General features: G+C 42.2%; 2 protein-coding genes across 2 annotated transcripts; one reads left to right on the top strand and one right to left on the bottom strand.

The window, feature by feature from the left end:
- Nucleotides 1–149: 149 nt before the first annotated feature.
- On the bottom strand, nucleotides 150–5,949 carry LOC4329518 (acetyl-coenzyme A synthetase, chloroplastic/glyoxysomal). The gene is made up of 18 exons (XM_015770990.2): nucleotides 5,508–5,949; nucleotides 5,006–5,152; nucleotides 4,761–4,916; nucleotides 4,519–4,641; nucleotides 4,270–4,438; nucleotides 3,729–3,811; nucleotides 3,493–3,594; nucleotides 3,319–3,407; nucleotides 3,104–3,194; nucleotides 2,664–2,777; nucleotides 2,064–2,140; nucleotides 1,899–1,977; nucleotides 1,733–1,801; nucleotides 1,314–1,489; nucleotides 1,146–1,202; nucleotides 961–1,051; nucleotides 769–867; nucleotides 150–633 (listed from the first exon to the last, which is right to left on the bottom strand). Exons 1-18 carry the CDS (start codon nucleotides 5,715–5,717, stop codon nucleotides 448–450), a joined length of 2,118 nt encoding a protein of 705 aa, XP_015626476.1. The 5' UTR covers nucleotides 5,718–5,949; the 3' UTR covers nucleotides 150–447.
- A 14,942-nt stretch (nucleotides 5,950–20,891) lies between these two features.
- On the top strand, nucleotides 20,892–22,304 carry LOC4329516 (uncharacterized). The gene is made up of 2 exons (XM_015771875.3): nucleotides 20,892–21,039; nucleotides 21,466–22,304. The coding sequence occupies exon 2, from the start codon at nucleotides 21,496–21,498 to the stop codon at nucleotides 21,838–21,840; it is 345 nt and encodes a 114-aa protein (XP_015627361.1). The 5' UTR covers nucleotides 20,892–21,039; nucleotides 21,466–21,495; the 3' UTR covers nucleotides 21,841–22,304.
- The last annotated feature ends 1,181 nt before the right edge of the window (nucleotides 22,305–23,485 follow it).

The following is a 23,485-nucleotide window of genomic DNA, read 5'->3' as shown; positions in this document are numbered from 1 at the left end:
ACAGGAAGTAGATGTTAAAGGTTGACGAGCATGCAGTTTGAAGCAAAATAGCACAAGAGGATTCACTACCAATGAATTGTTATAAGGCCTGAAAGCAATACCTTGATTCTCAAATTAAATTGAAAAACAATAGATTGCCTATTTTGAACTAGAACGGGGAAAATCATACAAAATATTTTATTGAAATGGATTTATTGCGTCCATCAAATACATTCATGGAGCAAGTCATCTCAATGTGTAACACAAGTATACAGAAGTCCAACACCACACTCTCAGATCATTCCATATCGTGTTTCAGTTCCCTAGACCAGGAGCAACTTCCACCGAATAAACGAAAGACTATGGACACTAAAATGTAGGAAGAGAAAGTGCATCTCCATCATATAGGAAGAGAAATGGAACGCACAAGCATCAGTGGAAGTGCATCTGTCATCTAATTTTTACAATCTAGCAATCTTTGAGCGCAATCAGCTGGTCAACGACGCCAGGATCAGCAAGGGTGCTTGTGTCACCAAGTTCATCCAGCTGTTTTGAGGCAATTTTGCGCAGAATCCTGCGCATTATCTTACCGCTTCTCGTTTTAGGAAGTCCTGGTGCCCAGTGGATCTTGTCAGGAGCTGCAAATGCCCCAATCTGCCACAAGACAAGATAAAATCATGTTAAGTTGTTTTTCGTGCTTTTTGATGATGTGCGCAAAGTTAATAAAAAATAAAAAGCATTGTCACGTGTCACTATGGAGAAAGAACATCCAAAAGGACCAAGGCAGACCTGGTTGCGGACTGTCAATATGAGGCTTTTCCGTAGTTCTTCACTATAAGGAACACCATCCACCAAAGTTACAAAAGCATATATTCCTTGACCTTTCACCTGAAGCAGACAATTTATTGATTAAGCATCATATGTAGCAGGATAGCCAACACAATAGAGATTGGAGCAAGGGGGAAAAACAGTGGACAATACTTCATGCTCAACAGCAACAACAGCAGCCTCTGCACACTTTGGGTGTGAAACCAACGCAGACTCAACCTCTGCTGTACCAATCCGGTGTCCACTACAAATTAAGAAGCCAAAAAGTTTTAATTTTATAATTTCCGAACACTGAACTAAACCATAGCAAGTAACATGGACCTAACGAAGCAGCTTACCTGACATTGATGACATCATCTACTCTTCCAGTCAGCCAGTGGTAACCGTCTTTGTCCCTGATATGCAAATACTATTTAGCTAAAATTGTTTGGAAAACTGAAAAGTACAAAAGCAATTAAAAAAATACACCTGAATCCTGTATAATATTGAAGGAAAGACTTCACTACCTGCTGCAACCATCCCCAGTAAAATAGTAGCCAGCAAATGGCTTGAAGTAAGTGGTCTCATATCTATCATGATCTCCATAGAGAGTCCGGAAAGCCCCAGGCCATGATTTCTTTATGCAAAGATATCCACTGCATTCTCCTTCAATCTCCTTCCCTTTCTCATCAACAATGACAGGCTGAATACCAAACAGACACAGCAAAGTTAGTTAGAAAGAAACACAGCATGGAAAATACCCATCGCAAAGGTCTCACATAATAAAATCACATTGCAAACATGAAGAACTCAGGAAAATGCCATCACCGTAACTGTTTTAAAAATCCTTCCAATTTATTATGGTATTTTCTAAATTACAATAATTACAAGGTAGTGAGAATATATTCTATAATGGTGTCTTTACATTTAAGACATAAATTATTACCTGAACACCAAAGAAAGGAAAGGTTGCAGAACCTGGTTTTTGAGGCCAGGCGCCAGGTAAAGGAGTGATCTATACAGAAAATCAAAACATTGAAGATCATCAGAGTTACTTAATACTCTCACGAGAAAACTGGAAAGAGATGTGGAACATAAAGAGGTTTACTTACCATGAAGCCACCAGTTTCAGTCTGCCACCAGGTGTCGGAGATAGGGCATCGAGAGTCCCCGACAATATTGTAGAACCATCTGAAATGAAATCAACCATGCATGAAACTGATATCTTATAACTCTATACATATAGTACTGTGGCACTTGATAAATGCTCCACAAACCTCCATGCGCTAGGATTAATTGGCTCACCAACACTTCCCAAGACTCGAAGAGATTTTCGAGAGTGACGTGTAACATACTGCAAAGCATATAAACAAAAATCAGTGATGATTACTCACAAACAGAGATAAAATATCTCAGAATTAGCTAATTAATTCAGTCTTGTAGAAGTTTCGATTTTTCAAGTTGGCAAGTCACAAGTTTCTTAGCAAGTCAAATAATGTACCAAATAGGTAGTGCTGATGCCTGCATGAAATATCTGTCTGTACACTTAATATTAGTTCCACTGTGTTTTATAATGTAAGTGTGCCACTAATGCAGATTAACTGCACAGTACACATGCAGCAAGATTATTCTTTTTTGCATGTTAGTAGTATAACTAGGTTGGCAAAGGTTGGGATTCAGCAAACAGCATCAAATATCAAAATTCAATGGTTGATTGCAGTCAATCAACTTGAGTCCAGACAAACTGACATGATGGGGGCTAAAATACTGCCATCCAGAATCACCAGATTGGCTCGTTCGTATCACTTGCAGATTTTGTGAAAGTATATCTTGTACTGGAAAAATGAGAGAGCACAATACAGAATCACCATGCGTACCTCGGTGCCATCACGCATGAGTGATCGAACGAGTGTTGGTGCAGTGTAAAATATTGTCACCTTGTACTTGTCCACAATGTCCCAGCACCGACCAGAATCAGGGTAATTTGGAGTCTACAGTTATGGTTCAAAGGAAAACTTCAGGCAAAGGATGACAGGCAAATGAAAATGAATACCTAACAAAGAACTTATTAAATTAAACATAATGGCATGTAAGTAAATTCATAAAACAAGTGAAAGAAGTCAAGCACTGATTGGGAAATAAAAGTAGATTTTGGCATGACTGTTCTGAGTTGTCAGTCAAGAAGATAAGTCAGACAAAATAAATATGAAGACCAACAACAATCAAAACCACACGATTATTTTACCATCACATTGCAATCATATCGAAACCACAATTATTTCAGAACATACTAACTTGAACGTATTTAGAAATATACCCCTTCAAAAACGAGAACTGTTGCTCCATTCAGGAGTGGACCATACGTCACATAGCTGTGTCCAGTAATCCAGCCACAGTCTGCAGTGCACCTGATGTTGAGACACACACACAGGCCAAAGATTGTATGAGGAAATAGAAGTTTCTCGGAGTAGTTCCCCAAAATATGAAAATGCCATAACCATCTCCTTAAAAAAAAAAAGAACTTGTCTTTACCAGTATATGTCCGACGGCTTGTAATCAAATGCATACTTAAATGTTGTTGCACTGTAAACCATGTAGCCCCCAGTAGTATGCAACACACCCTAAATATGTTCAAAGAGATTAATATCTGGGTAATGCAGTAATAGGATAATTCTATGCCATATGCAATTAAAAGGCCATAAGCACCTTTGGCTTTCCTGTACTGCCACTTGTGTACAGAAGGAACAATGGGTCCTCTGCATCCACCCATTCTACATCGCACTTGGTTGGGAAACTGGTCACAACATCCTGAAAGGTATGACTCAAGGAGATGATGGAAAATTGACAGTGATGTTATAAGAATATACATCCCTATCCTGAAATTTTCTTATGTATATTAGAAGTATTAACAAGGTAGCTGTTGAAGGAAGAAACTCACACACCTGCCACCAAACATCCCTTCCTGCTTGCCATTTTGTGTCTTCTCTCTTCATTGCTGACTGATTTTCATATGTCAAACATAGACCTGTCCAACACAGTAGTAGTAAGTAAACAAGATATTGTATGCAATTATATTCATGTGCTCACAGAATAAACCACATGGCACAAGATAAGAAAATTTCCAACAAGAACATCTTGTGATTTATATAAACTTTCAGCCAAAATGCAGCAAATATTGGATACATATTGAAATTTACATACTAATGGTTATAATGTTATTGTTCATTTAATTTGCAAAACCTAACGCCTATGTTAAAAACTAAATATAGTGATTTTTTTTTCAAATCCCTAGTCGTGTTCTGTTCAATTTTTCAGTAAACTGGATAAATTGTATCACCCACAGCTCAGTCACTATAAAGGTTTACATATTTAGAATGGACCTCCTATTCTCCTAATAAGTAATAAGTCATCTTATGCAAATCAAGAAATGATAACAGCTTAGAATTGCCTGTGCGGATGCAGAATTCAGATTGTACTGCATACCTACAGCGACTCCTTGTTTCTCACTTTCAGCCAGACCAGCATCCACTATATCTTTCAGAAGGATGGGCTTCACCCCTCTTTTGACTGCATTGCAAGTGATCACAAGCTTAGGCTTGCAATCAACGATCCTTTGGGCCAGGGAATCCGCAGAAAAGCCAGCAAATACAACCTGAGAAATTTTTGCAGTATGCATTAAATCATAAGGATTAACCAGGATAACCACGAGAGCTTTTTAGCTGTGGCCATTACCGAGTGAACAGCACCAATGCGGGCACAAGCAAGCATGGCAATGGGAAGCTCCAGCAACATTGGTAAGTAGATGATCACAGCATCACCCTTGCCGACACCAACACTCTTCAAGTAATTGGCAAGCTACGAAAAGGATAACGCAACACGTTATATTACGGCATTTTCCACAAACATCCAATGACACACATTGACAGTTAAACACCTATTGTTCAATACGTTCTCAGGTATGAGTGTGCATTTACCTGGCAAACCCTGTCCAAGAGCTCTGAATAGGTGAGCTTCCCATCCTGACCAGGCTCATTGCCCTCCCAATACATCGCGATCTTGTCTCCGTTCCCAGCCTCGACGTTGCGATCAACAGCATTGTAACATATGTTTGTTTTGCCACCTTTGAACCACTGCAACCCCAAGAATCACCCACATGATTCAGAACCACTTAAAATCACCATCACAACGAAATGCAGAAATTTAGTCAACGCGCACTCACACTGATCTGGACAGGCCCCTTGGTGACGTCGAGGTTCTCGGAGCAGACCTCACTGGGGTTCCACTTCTCCTTCCAGTAGAAGGCGTCGGCGATCTCCGACCAGAACCCGGCCGGGTCGTTGATTGACCTCTCATACATCTTTTGGTACTGATGTCCACCATGAAACACACACACACACACACACCAAGATCACAACCTTTAGCACATCACAATCACCAAACACAAAGAAAGAAAGAAAGAATTCACTAGGATGAAATGATTGGATCCAAGCTTCAGGATTCCTCTTGGCATAGTGATTGATATTCATGTCCCTATCTGACTTTTGTCACACAATCTTGATCAGGACGTACGATCCCAAGTGTCAAGAGGACACCCCCCAAAACGGAAAGATCTCTCCCGGGAGCTAAAGCAAGCGCCATGGCAATCAATCTTGGCCGTCCCCAATGGGGAAGCGAGAGGGATCACACGCGAGGTTTGGGTATTGGGGTTGGGGGTTTTATACCTTCTTGGGGGAGGGGACGAGGGCGTCGGCGGAGAACTCGGCGGAGGGGTAGACGAGGTCGTGCTCCTCGGCGGCGAGTGACTCGCCGAGGACGACGGCGTTGATCCCGGAGATCCTGCCGGCGCCGGAGGGCAGCTCCGACATGGACTCCACGTGCCGCAGCTTGTCCGACGACGCCCCTGCCGGCTGGTCCCCGCTCGCCGTCCCCATGGCGGTCGTCTTCCTCTTCGTCGTCGTCGGCGGCAGATGATGCGGCGAGATCCAAGCCGAGGAGGAGGCGAGGTGTGGGGGCGCGGCTGCTGCTGCTGCTGCAGAGTGCGATGGCTAGCGGTGGACTATAAATAATAGTACGACGACGAGATCACGACGAGGGGTTGATCGATCTTGGATGGATTGCTGGATGGATACATCGGTGATCGGATTACGCTACGCAGCCTTTGCTAATTAAGCTGCTTGCTCCTGTAAATTGTAATGTAACCGACGAGAGGTTGACTTTGTTTTCTTCTCCCTCCTTTTTTTCCCTTTTTTGTTTTTACAATTCATTCCTCAGAGGATGCCAAATCAAAATCGAGTTGTGACCCGCTGAATTGTAAAAAAGTCACCGTGCATCCCATGGAAAAAAGGTTGGAACAGATTGAAGTTGTTAGGAGTTGGGGTTTAGTTAATTTTTATTCGGTTTATCCTAAAATAAATAAACTTAAAATGGACAGTGACATATTGTACTGTAGTATTACGAATATCTAGATATAAGAGCATGTTCAGATGATAGTACTAAGATATATCACTTGGCACTAGGTAGTGTTCTCATTACAACTTTGATCACTTATTTTTCTTTTTCTTAAAAAAAAGAAAGTGTAATAAATATACTTAAAAGGTATTGTATTATATATATCCTAAATATATGCATTAATCTTTCATTCATAGCTATCTAGTAATAATTTAAATATATCCTAAATACATGACAAATATCTAGAATCTGTGCTTGTTAAATTTGTGCTGATGCCTGTATGAGCTTTTACGGGAAAATAATTTTGGATAACACCTCTATATCGCTACTCTTTGACGATTCTAAAGCCAAAACTAAGTGATGAAAGTGAGAAAAAAAATCCTGGTATATGAATTAAATATAGAATTCAGATTTGGCCGCTACTTAAGAGTCAAAGCTCAAGTCAGGTTTGTGCCAAAGGTTACTATTAGTCTTGCATTACTCGTCATAAATTTGCATTGGTGGCTGCCATTTGTTGCTGGTTGGTGGGATCACTGGATCTATCCACGTTGGTTGGAGAGAGGTAATCAAGATAAGAATATATTATCACCCGATTGCTCGCTGTGCACGAGCTGCACAATTTCCTCCCTGATTCTATAATAGCAAGTTTAATAGTATAGCCAACTACTAGCTCCAAATCATTTATAACCAATGTAATAGCCAATTCATATAATAGTTGCTTAATATACTATTAATATCTGGTTCCACATATCATACACACATTATGTCTTGGAGTTCGTGCTGCAGTTGGCTACAAATCTGTAACCCGCTGTTATTCTCTCTCTTTTTTTATCTCTTTAAAATATATTTATAGCTGACTTATAGTAGCTATTGTACATGCTCTAATGTTAATCTAACATGGGGAGGTGTGGTGCGTGCAAACCGCTACTGCTAATTAAACTATGCTGTCAGTATAATTGATCCGTAAATTAATTAGTACCCACATGACAAGTGCGTGCGGGACGTGGTAGCATGGCACAGCTGGCCGTAGGGTGATGTTGGTCAATGATATGTGATCTCTTTGGGGAGTTCTTTTTTCATTTTTGTCAACATTATTACCACGATCATCGATCCTTCCTGGAGATGTGATGTGGGAGTGCAACTTGTATATGCAAACGAGGGGCATATGATCTTGGTAATGAACAGTAGACGTTTCTAGTTAAGATATATATTTTCTCTTGAATTATTGATCTTTGTTAGAACGTTTTTTAAACCGTTCATCGATATATTTGGTGTAAATTTTATCTATATATAAGTTGTTTTATAATATTAAATAATTTTATTTTCAAAATTTATAAAAATTAAAACTCAACAAATCATACACTAATCGCAAATCTAGAGAAATATTTGTATATAAATATTATTAATTTAATGAAAAATCACAAAAATGGTTGGCATCCGAATAAAATCGCAAATCTATAGACCAATCGAACGGGGGAGGATCGACATGCCGCCTATCGAACGGCCTGCGTTCGAACAGCGGGCGTTCGACTGGTCCCATAACCCGGCGCCGCATGGCCGGCTTGTCGAACAACGGACATATTGCAGTCCGATACTACCCTTAATTACTGTCAGACGGGTCAAATCATGTGTCAACAAGGTTATGTCCAGTTATAATGACTTCTGATATAGTAGTACTATACAAAGAGGTCACTAATTCTCTATAAGTCCAAATTAAGGAGCGAGGCGTGGTAAATTCAAATAATTCATTATTCAGTTCCAAAAAAATCATTCATTATTCAGTTTTGTTTTCTCTACTACTTTAAAAGCGCAATCATTCTCTTTCCGTTCCTTTCTCATCATATCATACGCTCTTTTATGCGTGCGAAACCATACTAATTTCAATCCAATCCACCTGCTCCCACAAATCATCCTCAAACTAGTAGCTTGTCATTCGGTCGGAGACTCCATATGCGTGCAGGCATCTGCAGTCATTTGGTTGGCATGTCGTGGTGTTTGGTGGCAACTAACTCGTACCTGCGACGGTGACACGGCAACAACCTACTTTGAGGTTAGTCCATTCCACGATATATACATGTGCATGACTCTCATTGTCTGTTTGTTACCAGTACCAAACACAACCAAAGATTGCATGGTTTTTCATCCTAGTCTATTTCTCAATATTAAATTTTGAACTTCTAAGAACATCGATATAATTTTTTAAAAAATATCAATACAAAATTTTATCTATAAATTATTTTTTTATTATTTTGGTTATTTCTTTTACAGCTTATCAGTCGTTGGCCAACACCTACTTAACTTCTCGTAAGACTCAAGTTTCCTGTCCAGGTGGCCCCAGAGCTTGATCATTCTCAAAAAGTTCCAAAATAGTGAAATACTAGTGCCTTTTCAAGTTTGTTGCAGCATGCCTATGTACTCCACTTTGAACTATTTATCATTATAGATGTACGGATTTGATCACCATTTATATATTTAATCAATATTGTTTAGTTTGAATCAGTAATTTTTATCTTTGTGTCACTTTACACCACCCTTACTTTTTTATCCATCTACATCCAATTTATCATATGTCAAACAAATAGTCTACATACAATTTATCATATGTCAATTTATCCATCTACCACCCTTAGCTCTTTTAACTATTTCGCCCTCACCGCGTGAACTTGCGCGGTAACGCGCGATTTCGCACTTCCATTATGTAAAAATAGTATATTTCTATAATTTTCTTCTAAACGTGTATATTTATGTAAAAACAGTAAAAAAAAAGAGTATATTTTTTATTTTTTTTCCTTTATTGGATGGGTTCAGAAAATCTGATCTTGGTTAGGCTCAGGCCCTGTTCCAAATAACTAATTGAGCTTAACTACTTCTCATTTTCTGTTGATGCGCTTTTTAAACAGTTAAACTTTATATTTCATGAAAAAAGTTATATATAAAATGTTCTTTAAAAATAAATAAATTAATTTTTAAAATTTTAATAATTAATACTCACTTAGTCATATGCTAATCGTATTTCTCATTTTATGGGTAGCTAATTAGTAAAAACTTATAGACTTAAAATAACGCGGTCTTTAGTTTTATCGGAGAAATAGGAACTAGGGTCCCATCACTAGCTACTCGAGGCACGTTCACCTCCAGCCACGGTCCCTCACGGGCTATGCTCGGGGCACTTCTTTCATTAATCGCGCCCCCGTGGGTTGGGCTTTCACACATCCGCTCTCGGGTGCGGTCCTTCATGGGCTGTGCTTGGGGCACTTCTCTCCTCTGGCGTGGCCCTCTATGGGCTATACTCGGGGCAACCAACTCTCGCAAGCTTAGAGACATCTAAGACAAAATCAAAAATCACACAGCCTACCAATGACGTGGCAGGAATGGCGGCGCTTGTAGCGCACGTCTCCCTAGAGAAAAAAGACATGCAACGTGGCACCCTCTCAGTATGCATTCCATGTGCCCTCCTTTGCCCTCGAAGGCTGGCAGCTAGGCCAGTGGACAACTCAGATGAAGAAACCTTTGACTTCTTCGCTCCACTCGTCAATTGATAGGTGAAACAGTCACCTCTATCCCAATCTCACATGTATGTATTGGCATTTTGGACTCCCTTGGTATATAAAAGGAGGATACATACCACCAAAAAGGGGGGTTCAACTAGTTCGAATAGCTTAGCTCTCGTTGAAGCAAGTTAGCTTCCACCCTTAGACTCCACTCATTGTAACTCATTCCCGATCATCCATAGTCCATATACAAGAATAGGGTGTTACACATCTGTGCCCGATCCTGTATAATCCCTTATGTTTATCACTCTCGTGATTTGGATCAGGGCTTGACTCGCTACTTGGCCCATGGCTGAATCTCCAAGGGCAAGTACTCACTTCTTGACTAGATGAGTTCCGCACTCCGATAAGTTTGAAACAGATTATTGAGCTCATTGTTGCTGCAGATTATCTACTTGATTATATGGTATATTAAATATTTTAATAAATAGACTTAACAAATATAAGAAAGTCTTTTGAAAAAGATTAATTTTTCCAAACATAGAATAAATCAACGGTCTAGTAAATAATCCGAAAAGAACCAAGTGTTCCCCTTTTTTTTAAAAAAAAAGAAACTAAGCCTTGAAATGTTGGATAGTGAAAGCGAAGGGTAAGGAAATGAGAAGACGGAGTTGGTTGCATGTTCAAACTGAAATATCTTGGTATGGACAAAATTGAAATATCCATTTGAAAGGTCCCCAAATGAAATATCAGCACTGACTTCATGATGAAAATGATCGGCACCGACGCCGACGTTACTCTGTTCAATTTGGATCGACTTGAACCTGACTGGACGCTAGCTGGACCAAATTGATGGCGACACACTGATTTTGTCCACTTTGCCGTTTGATGCCACAGCCCAATTAAGCGTTCGGAACGATGGCACGTACAGTAGTACTAGTAGTAAAAAAGGGAACGGTTCAGATGAGCGTCTCAGATAAACTTGCGGGTTTTATTCATATAAAAGCAGTATAACTTTGTTAGGTACGCAATCCTCTTCAGAGTTAAATACCTCCATGTTGATGCTGACTGTGTGGAATTCTAGAGTGACGAGTTTTTTTTTTTCTTTTGGGTCCATGGGAATGTGAGATGCATGCAACAGCAATGAGGTGGCACTCACGTTCTCTAAGCTGGGATCTTCTGAAACCGGGTGGTCAGCATGAAGCTAATTAGCGAGAGTAATCACATGAAGCTAAGTCACACATCCCTCCCCCCCCCCCTTAGTACGTTGAGACTACTTCATAGAATGTTTATCATTTGTAAATAAAATTAATTTTTTTAGATAATGAGAATATGAATTACCTTTCTGCTTGTTTGTGACCATGCTTGCTTGATATTCCATCCTTGATAACCTGGGATATTAATTTAACTAGCTTGTATCACTTGTATTGACCTAGCTAGAATTGTGATATGTTTAGCCATGCTTAATTACCTCTGGCTTGTGCAGATACTCCACTGGTGGAGAAATGCTTTTTAGTCACGGTTCGCAACTCCTTGTAATCCCGGTTTTCAAACCGGGACTACCAATCCGGGACTAAAGATCGCCCGGTTCAAATACCCGGGACTAAAAATATCTTTATTCCCGGTTATTAACACTAACCGGGACTAAAGAGATGGTTGCGGCAGTGAGATGATCCCCTTTTTCTTTTTTTTTTCTTTTTTATTTTCTCTCAAATCAAGTGGTATACATATCCCAAATCAAACCCCCAATCCACAAATCGAAGTAACATATCAAATCTACATGACAAATCAAAGTTACTTATACACACAAATAAATACATCACAATATCCTAAGAAATTACTCAAATACATCACAGATCCAAACAATGAATCACAAATTTGTAACTTCTCAGTTAAATACACTCAGTGAATCATCACAAATTAAAAAAAAAATGCCGCTGCCGCCGTCGATCGCCACGAACGACGGGCGCGGCCCCGCCGCCCGCCGCCCGCCGCCGCCGCGGCCCCGCCGCCCACCACGCCCGCCGCCGCGCGCGGCCCTGCCGCCCTCCGTCGGGCGCCGTAGCGCAGGGCCCCGCCGCCGGCCGGCCCGCCGGATGGGAAGGGGAGGCCGGCCGGGAAGGGGAGGAGGAAGGGGAGAGAAGGGGGAGGAGAGGAGGAAGGGGAGGAGTTGGAGAAGAGAGTTAGAGAGGATAGATCTGAGGAGAGGGGGTGAGATTCAATCTGTTAAATTGTAACTGTGGAGGAGAGGATAAGGGATAGGGATTATATACTACGTGTTTAATTTTAGTCCCGGTTGGTAGTACCAACCGTGATTAAAGTGGTGATCTTTAGTCCCGGTTATTGACACCAACCGGGACAAGATCCTCGACCCCCTGACATACCTCTGACAGGGGATGAATCGGGACTAAAGATCAAAATTTTTATAACCGGGACTAAAAATAATTTTTACTCCCGGTTCTTTTTGATCCGGGACTATTGTGGATTTTACTGGACCGACCAAAGATGGTTTCTCCACTAGTGTCTCGGATGTCACTTGTGTGGAACTGTGAACGACCAGATACTCTACTTACGCATTCTGTTGATCAAAGAATTTTTCCTGCCGGTAAAAGCCGCAATACTCTTCCTGCTTGTGACCCTCGATCGGAAGCAGACTCCGGAGCGACGTAACAACTGAAAATAAGAGCAAATTTCGCAGCCATAAGATCACCAATACATGCACTCACTGAGTTGTACTGTTATTTGGCAATCAGTAATTTGTCCTAGTTCAGCATTGCCGCTTCTGCACTGTCAGCAAAAATGCGAACGGATGTCAGGACCGATAATCAGTAACAGTCAGCAATTGGCAAAAAATGAAGGGACAAAAAGATCTCCAGTGGACAGAAATGAAAGGAGGCCCATGGTCATGGATGATGAACTTTTGTAGGGGTAGGAAAAAGTCCAATTTCACACCCTCAAATATAGATCGGATCGAAGCAAAATCGGGTAGTAACCACTACTCAAAGTATTAAAACCGTGAAAAATGACTCTCAACAATATTAATGGTGGTTTCGCTGACATGACACGTTCACTTGGTCCAAATGTACTGACGTGGCATCTATATGATTATATAAAAAATAACTAAATACCTACATGACCTATATGTCAGCAAGTACATCTCATTGTCTCGGCCATATCGTCGTCGTCCTCTCCGACAGGAGTTCAGCACCGCTTCTGCTAGACACTAGGCGGTGGCACCAGTGCTGAACCGGAGCTCAGGGAGGCCGGGAGTAGGATGTACCCTGACTCCTTTGCGCGTCATGAGAGTAGTCATCAGGAGACACTCCCCCGTCGGACCAAAGGGCGTGATCATTAAGAAGGTGTCCAATGACATTGCTCTCCATAGGCAGCTATCACGGAAGCTACAAACCCAAAGCTCGTGGAACAACAGGTTCTCGCCGATGACGGAGGAGCTTGAGTAGGGCGCGACAGGATGGGAGCTTGACGAGGTGCTTGCCACGTCGTCCCAATACATTGGTGGCGTAGTCGAGCGGTCGTCCGTCATTCTCTGCAGCAACCGTTAGCCGATCGAGTCCGGTTATGGCTGTGAGTGCTGCCACAAAGGAGGTTGGACACAAGTGGGTCCGTGGGTGGTGCGTCAAGCTGAGGCGATGCGTCTCCACCTTGGCTGCAAGCACGATGCAGGTGACCTGGCGAGGTTGCAGTGCGCCACCAAGGAAGCACCAATTAGGGCACCCACAATGGTTATCTATAGGCTCTCTATAAGAGATCCATATCAACATATTTTTCTACATGGAAGATATTAAATGAAGAGAGAGAACAAAACTATCTACTAACTTAGAGATAGTCTATAGAGAAAAACGAGACAATGCATGAGAGAGTTATAGATACTCATGTAGACATACTATTGTGGTGGTTTACTATTAATCTAGTCTATTGCTAAGATGTATATGTTTTATAGATAGCACCTTACTTTACCATTGCGGGTGCTCTTAAGGTAGGAGACGACGAGCACATTCGTGAGAGCGGAGAACCCCAGCCTCGCCATGGGTTTTGTCGATTCGCTAGCCGCTCAAACTCCTCCCCCTAGACACTGTCGTCTCCCTGGTGCCGCCATGGGCTCGCATCGCCCCGACATGAGGAAATGATACTAGAGTGTGGAGAAAGCAAGAGAAAGGAAAGAGAGAGGGAGAAAAGAAGAGAGGACACTAACACATGGACCCATATGTTGACTCGGTCGATTGGACCAGGTCATGCAATGTAACGTTGGTGAGAACCACCATCAATATTGTCGATAGAGTCATTTCGCACCGGTTTTAATAGTTGGAGAGTCGGTACATATGGTTTTGCGGTTGAGAGATATAAATTACATCTGATCTATATAATTTTGAGGGAGTCAACTCAGACTTTTTCCATAAGTGTACTGAAGCTGAAAAGATGCAAGCTTTTGTTGTGCATGAACTCGTCGAGTCGTCGTCATAGTCTCGTAGATGAGCCTGGATTGCTGGACACAGAAGGCCAGCCCAATCCCAGCAGCCTAACCAGTCCCGTTAGTTTGTTGGATTATTGGGCCTTTGGCTATCATTAAAGGAAATGTTGGATTGCGTCAAGCCCAACAGACATGAATTGAACAAGACGACAACCTCTTGATCGCCACCGGATAATTGACCCTAAAACAAAAAAAGAAAGGGACAATTGCATCTATCCCCTCACTTTCAAATCTAATTATTATTTTATCCTTATTTTTTAGGGTTTGCAGTTTTACCTGGGTGTGCTAACGGGCGATCGATCCCCACGCCCCCTGTACACACCTCTCCTTCCTTCCTCCTCTTCTTCTCTTCCTACTACACTATAAATTTAAAAAATTAAAAAAATAAAGTTAAAATAAATTTATGTATATATATATATATGTGTGTGTGTGTGTGTGTGACACTCATATGGGGGCACCATGGTGCCCGGGCACCATGGTGCCCGGGCACCATAGTATCTAATGCACAAAATCACTCAAATTTTTAAAAATTTTTAAATTATGAGTATATACCATTTCACAATCCATGATTACATACATAACTAATTATATGTATGGATGCTATATACCTAGAATCAAAATCTAATAAAAACAAGTTCAAATTCAGTACAAACATGCTTTGAACTAGTTAGTAAAGTAGTTAATGTTAATACCTAAGTAATTGAAAAAGTTTCATACTCATTTGAATTGGGTATATACTCAATTTCAACAATGGTGCCCGGGTACCATGGAGCACCAAACAAATTTAATATATATATATATATATATATATATATATATATATATATATATATATATATATATATATATATATATATATATATATATATATATATATATATATATATATATATATATATATGTATATATTTGAATTCAAATTCAAATTTGAATCGGGTATGTAAACTTTTGGCTTATAAACTTTGGGTCTATAAACTTTAGGTATATAAACTTTAGATGTATAGACATACTATATATAGAAAATATTTGAATTCAAATTAAAATTTGAATCAGATATAATTCAAATTCAAATTTGAATCAGGTATGTAAACTTTTGACTTATAAACTTTAGTTCTATAAACTTTAGGTGTATAAACTTTAGATGCATAAAAATACTATATATAGAAAATATTTGAATTCAAATTCAAATTTGAATCAGATATAATTCAAATTCAAATTTGAAACGGGTATGTAAACTTTTGACTTGTAAACTTTGGGTCTATAAATTTTAGATGTATAGAAATACTATATATATATATATATAATTGAATTGAAATTCAAATTTGAATCAGATATATAAACTTTTGACTTATAAACTTTGGGTCTCTAACTTTTAGATGTGTAAACTTGAGGTGTATAAACTTTAGGTGTATAAATTACTAAAATAAGAAAGTAATACGGTGCCAAAAAAAAAAAGAAACCAAGTGGAGAGAGGGAGAGACCCGATCCGATCGCCCCTGGCGATCAATCTCCCAATAGGAGCCTGCTTTTTAATCTGAACCAACCGTCTGCCCCTACTTCTAACAGCCGGTTTAACGGTGTTAGTTGTAGAGAAAAATGGTATTTATACCCTTAGTGGTTATTGTATTTTTGCCCCTATTTTTTTTTCCAGATTGTGTGATTCTGTACCTATTGACTATTGTGTGACCGTGACTGTGAGAGGAGGAAGCTAAGCCAGATTCGGGCGCTTCTTCTATGTGTGCCTGTGTGGTGAGAGAGGCCGAGGCTCCCGATGCAACGGCATGGCTGAGAGGCGGTGGATCGGAGGTCTTGCTGGCAGCCGCCGGGATGGAGGAGTTGCTCTTCGTCGCCGTCCGCATGTCTTCACGCTGCCTCACCAGATCTGGCGGCAACACGAACCGGCGCCACCGGATCCTCTCTATGCTCCAACCATGCCATATCTGCATGGCGGCAATACGAGGGAGAGGACGGAGACGGCGGCGCCAGAGGTCTTGCCGGGGGCGGTAGGGATGGAGGATGCGCCGCCGCTGGATCCCCTTCTCTTTTCTCTCGACATGCGCTTTGGCTCTTTGCCACCGCGTGAAAGCCCTGCAGCCGCCGCCCCCACCGCGTGGAAGCCCCGCCGGAGCGCCGCGCACGCCCGCCCGTCCTTGCTGCCGCTGGCGCGCGCGCCTACATGTCCTCAACGGCGCTGCCGCGCCGCGTGCCCGCCCTCGCCGCCGCTGCCCTGCCACGCGCCGCCGATAGGTTAGGATTTCAGGTTGGGAGGAGAGGGATTCAATCCCTATCCATTCACTTAGGGTACAAGGGTAAATTAATATTTTATAAAACCTTTTTTTAATTTTTTTATTTCTTTAACACAAAACGTGGGACCCACTAAACGGCTGTTAGAAGTGGGGGTAAACGACTTGTTCAGATTTAAAAAGTGTGAATAAAACTGTAAACCCTAAAATTTACGGGTAAAACAGTAGTTAGGTTTAAAAGTAAGGGCATAGATGTAATTGTTCAAAAAGAAAAATGAAAACGAAAATGAATCAACTTGTGATGGGCCAGACACAGGTGCTACTTCTACCCATGAGGCCATGACGAAATGACGATTGACATGATGAACAACCTTTGGTTACTCCAAGGGGCTACTACTAGATCTTCCAGGAATTCTAGGTAGCAATGGGGTGTGTCCCCCAGCCCCACTACTTGAGAATTGATATTTGCAATCTGGTTGTTATTAAAATCGGGATTAAAAATCAAACTAATTGGACTGTAAATCAACAGAATTGATCGATGCCACGCATAATTGAAGACCACGATGCACGGCTCGATCCTAGCCATTAATGAATATAGAAAATGCTAGAATGACTTATATTGTAAAACGGAGGAAGTATATTATATATATCTTCCATATCCTATAGTTTCTTATTTCCTTCATTTCACAATGTAAGTTATTATAGCATTTTTTATATTTATATTTGATGTTAATGAATCTATTCTGGAACGGATGGAGTACTATTTTGTTATACTGGTACTTAGCATGCTATTGGGTTCAAATATCATTCCGCTAGGGATCTAATCAGCTACTAGAACGCATATATATCCTTTTCCTAACCATTCATATCCATCACTGCACGCCGGTTATATAAGCTATCAGTTGCTAGATTACTCCAGATGATGTGCACATTATCTTTTTCATAACTACCACTAGCAAGATATTTATATTGCTAGCTAGAATAATCTGCCACCGATAATGATAAGAACGTACGTGCAGTACATCCAGCTAGCTGAAGTGGACCAAGGCCTTGAAGTGGACTGAGGCCGAGTTTTGTTTCGAACTTTTAACTTTTTTATCACATCAAAATTTTTCTACACACATAAACTTCTAACTTTTTTCTTCAAACTTTCAATTTTAACGTGAAACTAAACACACCCTAAGTTTTCATAACCAAATGGAATAAGTGCGTACACATCACGAATTCTAGGTGCAGATGGCACGTCGCTGTAGTACGTATAGTATGTCGACATGGCCGGCCCGACACGTCGGCCCCGCTACGTACGTGGGTCCCCCCGAGCTCCCCCGCGCGGCGCCGTATCTGACCGCTGGGCCTATATGGCCAGTGTTTAGGTTAGGCAATGGCAATGTTTTTTCTTTGCGACAATGTTAATAGGGGCTGTTTAGTTCCAAAAACTTTTCCCAAAAATATCACATCGAATCTTTGAACATAGATAAAAAAAAAATTAATTGTACAGTTTACAGTAAATCGCGAGACGAATCTCTTGAGCCTAATTCGTTGTCGGTATGTGGGTGGTGTTATATTTTTTCCTTTTTTCCTGGTTACGACCCTCCAGGGTTATAATCTTAGTAATTTTTTCCTGCTTTATCAATAGAACTTCGTGCGAGTCGTTAAAAAAATTAGTCTATAATTAGCCATAAGTGCTATAGTAACCCATATGTGCTAATAACGGCTTAATTAGGCTCAAAAGATTTGTCTCACGGTTTCCAGGCGAGTTATGAAATTAGTTTTTTTTATTCGTATCCGAAAACCCATTCCGACATCCGGTCAAATGTTCGATGTGACACCCAAAAATTTCCAGTTTACTAACTAAACAGGCCTAAACAGTCTTAATAATCTGCAGTTACCATTTACACGAGACTCTGTCCCACTGAGCTAGATGTAATTTTGTGGGCTTATAAACAAGTTACACGAATATTATAATGTAATTATAATTAAAATTAAAATTGATGGATTTTTTTATAAAATACGATCAAATGATACATAGCCAGTCCGACTAATCTAACTAGAGTTCGTATCAAGGGAAGATCTAACCCTGACAGTGGCATCCACTGATTGGGCAATTTGGTTTGTGGAGCCCTACCAAAAAGTTCTAAAAATCTTTGGGTGGCACTCCAAATTTGATTGGGCAAATTGCTACTCCGTACTACACTACTACCTAAGAGATGGTGTTGGTAAATATTGGCACCAATCCAAATATCTAGAAATACTATTGAAAATTGGTAAGGGATTAGTAAGACACAATTTGGCACCAAGTTATCTTTGCAAAGATAGCCTAAGAACTCTCCCGAGTATGCACGTTAGTGCGTACGTAGTAATGTAGCAATTTTATCGGAGGATTCATGAAGGCGTCGACGTTTCGACGGCGATGGCTGCCGAAAACAACAGACAGAAATGGGTAACATGGGTCACTTGTTCATGTGCAATGGCCATTACGTATTTACGTGTGCTCGGACGTTTACCTTTAATTTGCACCATCAAAGATGTGTGGATCGATCAAGACGTACACAGACTCGTGGACGTTTTCTGTGTAACATCTGTGCGCATGGATGGAGTTTTACCGAACAGTGGCATCTGGTTTAGGATAGAGTGCCCAACTAGCTAGAGAGGATGGTATTCATGGATTTGCTCCGTATGCATAAAAAATTTGGTAGCTCTGGTTTCCATGAAAAAAATTGTCATGTGTTTGATTATCTGTTCTATGAAAAAGGTAAATTACCTAACAATTACCGGACCCCTGCAGCTGAAGAACGGATTAATCAGGGTAACGCTCGATCGTGATCTAGATCTAAGGAATAAAACATGGATGGGTCCAAATCCAAACAGCACAGGGTGGACCTACCAGCGCAAGATAGTCGCGAAGTCCGTGAGTGAGATCATCTGCACCTTAGCTAGCCGCCATTGATGTTTATCCACAATTGATTTTGGTTTCTAGCTCCCAATCATGTCCGTCTCCTTATCACGCCAATCCAAATGGTGAGTGGTCATGGACCACTCACTCTTACCTGATCAGTATTCCTCATGGTAATTTACAAATGAATCACACTGTTCCTCACCCCAATAACCACTAGTAGCTCGGAGAGTCTCGGACGCAATGGCTACGACTCGATAGATAGATGATGATGCATCATGTATTTTGTCCGTTCACCTGACTGAGTAGTATCTGACACGGACGAGGGAGAGGTTTCACACATTGTTAAATAATAAAGCAATTAGGTTTAAAAGATTTATCTCACAATTTACATGTAATATATGTAATTAGTTTTTTTATATTTAATACTCTGTGCATATGTCTAAATATTCAATGTGATTAGCATGAGAACGATGAGGTTTCAGTCCAGTACACCACCACAAGTTTACAGCGCGGCGCGAGGTGGTTATAACGGAGAGGCCCGAGAAGTCGCGGGTTCTGGAAGCTGTCAGCTTCCGTCGACCGAACGACCAAGCAGCCGCCGCGGCTGGCGGCTGCCACTCGCTTTGTGACGTGCAAGAGATTTCGGCGTGCGTGGCGGCGATCCACCGGACCAGTCCAAACGCCAAGCTAGCATACGGGCGGATATCTTTGCTTGCACTTGGACGAGTACAAGTATTTGGATCCTTGCTAGCATACGACCGGCTCCCGGTGCGCCACACACGTCTCAAATACGGTAATGCAAGAGTACTCTATCTCCGTTTTAAAAAAAAAAACTCTATCTCGATATGTTTGGTTGATTTCCACACTAATAACTACTCTACTAGTTATACTTTTCATTTAAATGGATCCACTTATCATTGATTCAGTTTTGTAGCTAAGCCAAATTCAAGCGTGGCTAACGTTTTACGAGCCACAACTTAACTACTACTAAGTGATGGTGTGGCAAATTTAGCCATCATTTAAACCTAGTTTGCTGTGATAGAAGGGAAACACCGGTGATGTGCCGGGAGGCACGTGTGCTCCCTCGTTGATGGGGGCAATCGGACACGTAATATACCACTGCCGGTGTGCACTGTGGAGCCGCATCAACCAACGACGGGACACACCCCAGCCTAGCTGGAAGCAACGGATTCGGTCATATTTTTTCGCAAACCGCCACTACCCCACGGTTGGTAAGCCCATCACCACCCCCCGCCGCACACAGAATTAGCCTCCCGTCCCGCCCCCCGTCCCCCGGTGGTGGCCCGCGCCGTGGGCACACCCAGCGCGCGCGGGACGCCACACCCGCACGGTGAATATTCAAATATGGAGCACCGCACAATAACGTTATCCAGCCTAGTACAGTCCCGCGTGTAGCTCTCCCCGCCCTCTCGCCGCGCGCAGGCGCAGCTAGGCCGCTCTCTCAGCGTGTGCGCGTCGCACGCAGCAGTGGCCGGTTGGGACTGGGCGCGAAAGGGAATCCCGGGCAGGGGGGAGGGGAATGGGCAGCCTGCCCTGCCCGCGGGGCAGCTTAGCGCTCCTCCACTATAAAACGGGCGCCAAGGTCAGGATTACGCAGTTTTGCCGCCCCGTTTCTTCTCTTCTTCCATCTTCGTCATCTTCCTCCTCGACTCCTCGTTATATTAGGTATATAAAATAGCCTTTCTTTTCTTATCCTTTTTAGTTTTACGGAGTAATTGATTTGCAACTCTTCACCTGAAACTCTCTTGATAAATGGGATTTTGATACTGGCAGTACTAGTAAATGGAATTGAATTCTTTGTTAGTACTACTACTGGTAGTACTTTGTACTGCTCGCTTTGGGTAACCGCCAATTCAATCCACCATGGATTGGCTGGCTTGAACGGGAAGCTGAAGAATTAATTCATGGCGGAATCATGTTTTGATTGCTCTGCGTTTAGAGAAGAGATCTCTGACGTTACTGACCCCAAGATTAAACTCATTGATTTTATGTTTATGTACGCATTTATTGTATTCGTACCACTACCAGCTTGCGCCTATAGAAGCTCTGCGAATTCTTGATCGAGGCCTCATCTTCTTCTCTTTGTCGCAGCTCTCGCAGATCAGATCGGAGACGAAGAAGATGGCGTCCAACTACGTCGACACCACCGGCGACGAGGGCAGGTTCCACGGCCACCACAGCACCAACACCACGCCGACGGGCGCCGCGGCGTCGTCGCCGAGGACGATGCGCCGGAGCTTCTCCAACGCCTCCTCCGGCAGCCACGGCGGCGGCGGCGGCGCCAAGTGCGTGTGCGCGCCGGCGACGCACGCCGGGTCGTTCAAGTGCCGCCTCCACCGCACCAACTCCCAGGGCCACGGCCACGGCCACCCGCACCCCTCCCCTCCCACCTCCCCGGCCGCCGGCGGCGCCTCCGCCGCGCCCCGGCCGTCCTCCGCCTCCTCCCGCACCGTCGAGGCCCAGTGACCCCTGACCTCCCCGGCCGCACCAAGAAACCAACCAACCAAGAAGAGGAGGAGAATCAGAGTGGGGGAGAAGAGAGTAAAAAAGAGCATCGCGTATCATATCATCGGAAGGGAGTTTATTTTTGATTTCCCTCGTTGTGATCTCCATGTTCTTGGAAGATTTTTCTTCCATTTTTCCTTTTCTTTTTCTTCTTCTTCTTCTTCCTTCTTTTGGCTTTATGGGATCTCTCCTACTACATGGCCAAACCTTCCTCTTCACCATGATGAGAAACTCCAAATCATCCCCTGCTCGAATCAGCTCCACTGGCTAGTAGCTGCTACTTCTCCTCCCTCTATTATTATAATCTATTGGATGATGATAAGCTGATAAATGGAAAGATAAGGGTTACCCTTCTGCTCTACTATGTAATTACTAGTACCATTTTACCATCCTATTGATAATCCAATCCCCACCTGGTTGATTGAGTTCTTGTCTGAATTTTAGTGATGTTCTTGAAAGTACTCCTAATTTGTTGGTTAACAGAATACCAGTGTGGGTAGATTCAAGAGCGGTATCTGCAATTGTCATCACTGCATTTTTTATGTTTTGGGTGAAGAGGTCGTCAGCTGTGATTTGCAAGGAATTGTCGCAATCTAGATAGTACTAGATACTATCTTCGTTTTTGTGGGTGGCGAGTAGCCATTGGTGATGGAGAAGGACGATCGTGACCGTTTTGGTGCGTTTGTTGCTGGGTCATTTCTAGCCGAATTCCCGGTTCTTGCCTGGGCAGATATATATGGGTTTGGGGACTAGGGAGTGTGTGTTGTTGTGTTCGTCAACCGTTATAGTTTTGTGTTTTTTGTTGATATTTCTTTCTCATCCAGGTTTCTCCTGGGTAAGGTAATTCAGGATGCTGACAACAGTGGCCAAAATGAGATCAGAATCATCAGATAGATAGATAGATATTCCTCAGTGGGTGAAAAAACTTGAAAGGTGAAGCCAAAGGCAGATCTTTACCACTACTACGCGGTAAAAACACATGGGCACACATGACCGGCAACATCCTCAATTCTTGCATCGCACCACCGTGCTGTGATGATGATGATGATGATCACGACAAGGACCGAGGGAGACGGACGTAGTGGTTGGCCTGGCTGCTGGTTGCCATGCCACTGCCATACATAAGCATAGGCATATGACCTATTCTGTTGCAGTCTACTTCCGTTCCACACAAAATAACCTAGAAGAGCACATACCCTATTTAGATTCGTTGTGTTAGGCGATGTCTTATCCATTTATAGATAAGTTTTTCTTCTAGGTAAGTTTTTCCTAGAACGGAGGAAGACAGTAGTTTCGAGACTACAAGAATCAGATTCTCTACCTTGCTACTCTTTGATTTTAAGTGACCGATATATATAGACTTCACAACTTATGGATAGGCATATCAATGACCCACGTTACACAATAGTATGTCAAAGGAGTTTTCTTTGCAAAAGATGGGTCTCTATCATCATCAACAACATCGGCTCATCGTCATGTGGCGGTGGTTACGATGGGGATTGATCATTGGCCCGTCTTCTTTTCTTTGCATCGACTCGACAAGCTGTTTGCTGCTGATCGAATGTTGTGTACGCGCGGTGGCGTTTATTGAGCAGATATTTTGCAC

This window comes from Oryza sativa, chromosome 2 (assembly GCF_034140825.1).
Source record: "Oryza sativa Japonica Group chromosome 2, ASM3414082v1".
In the NCBI taxonomy this organism is placed as follows: Eukaryota; Viridiplantae; Streptophyta; class Magnoliopsida; order Poales; family Poaceae; genus Oryza; species Oryza sativa.
The sequence above is the reverse complement of the archived record's forward strand: the minus strand, read 5'-3'. Positions and strand labels throughout refer to the sequence as shown.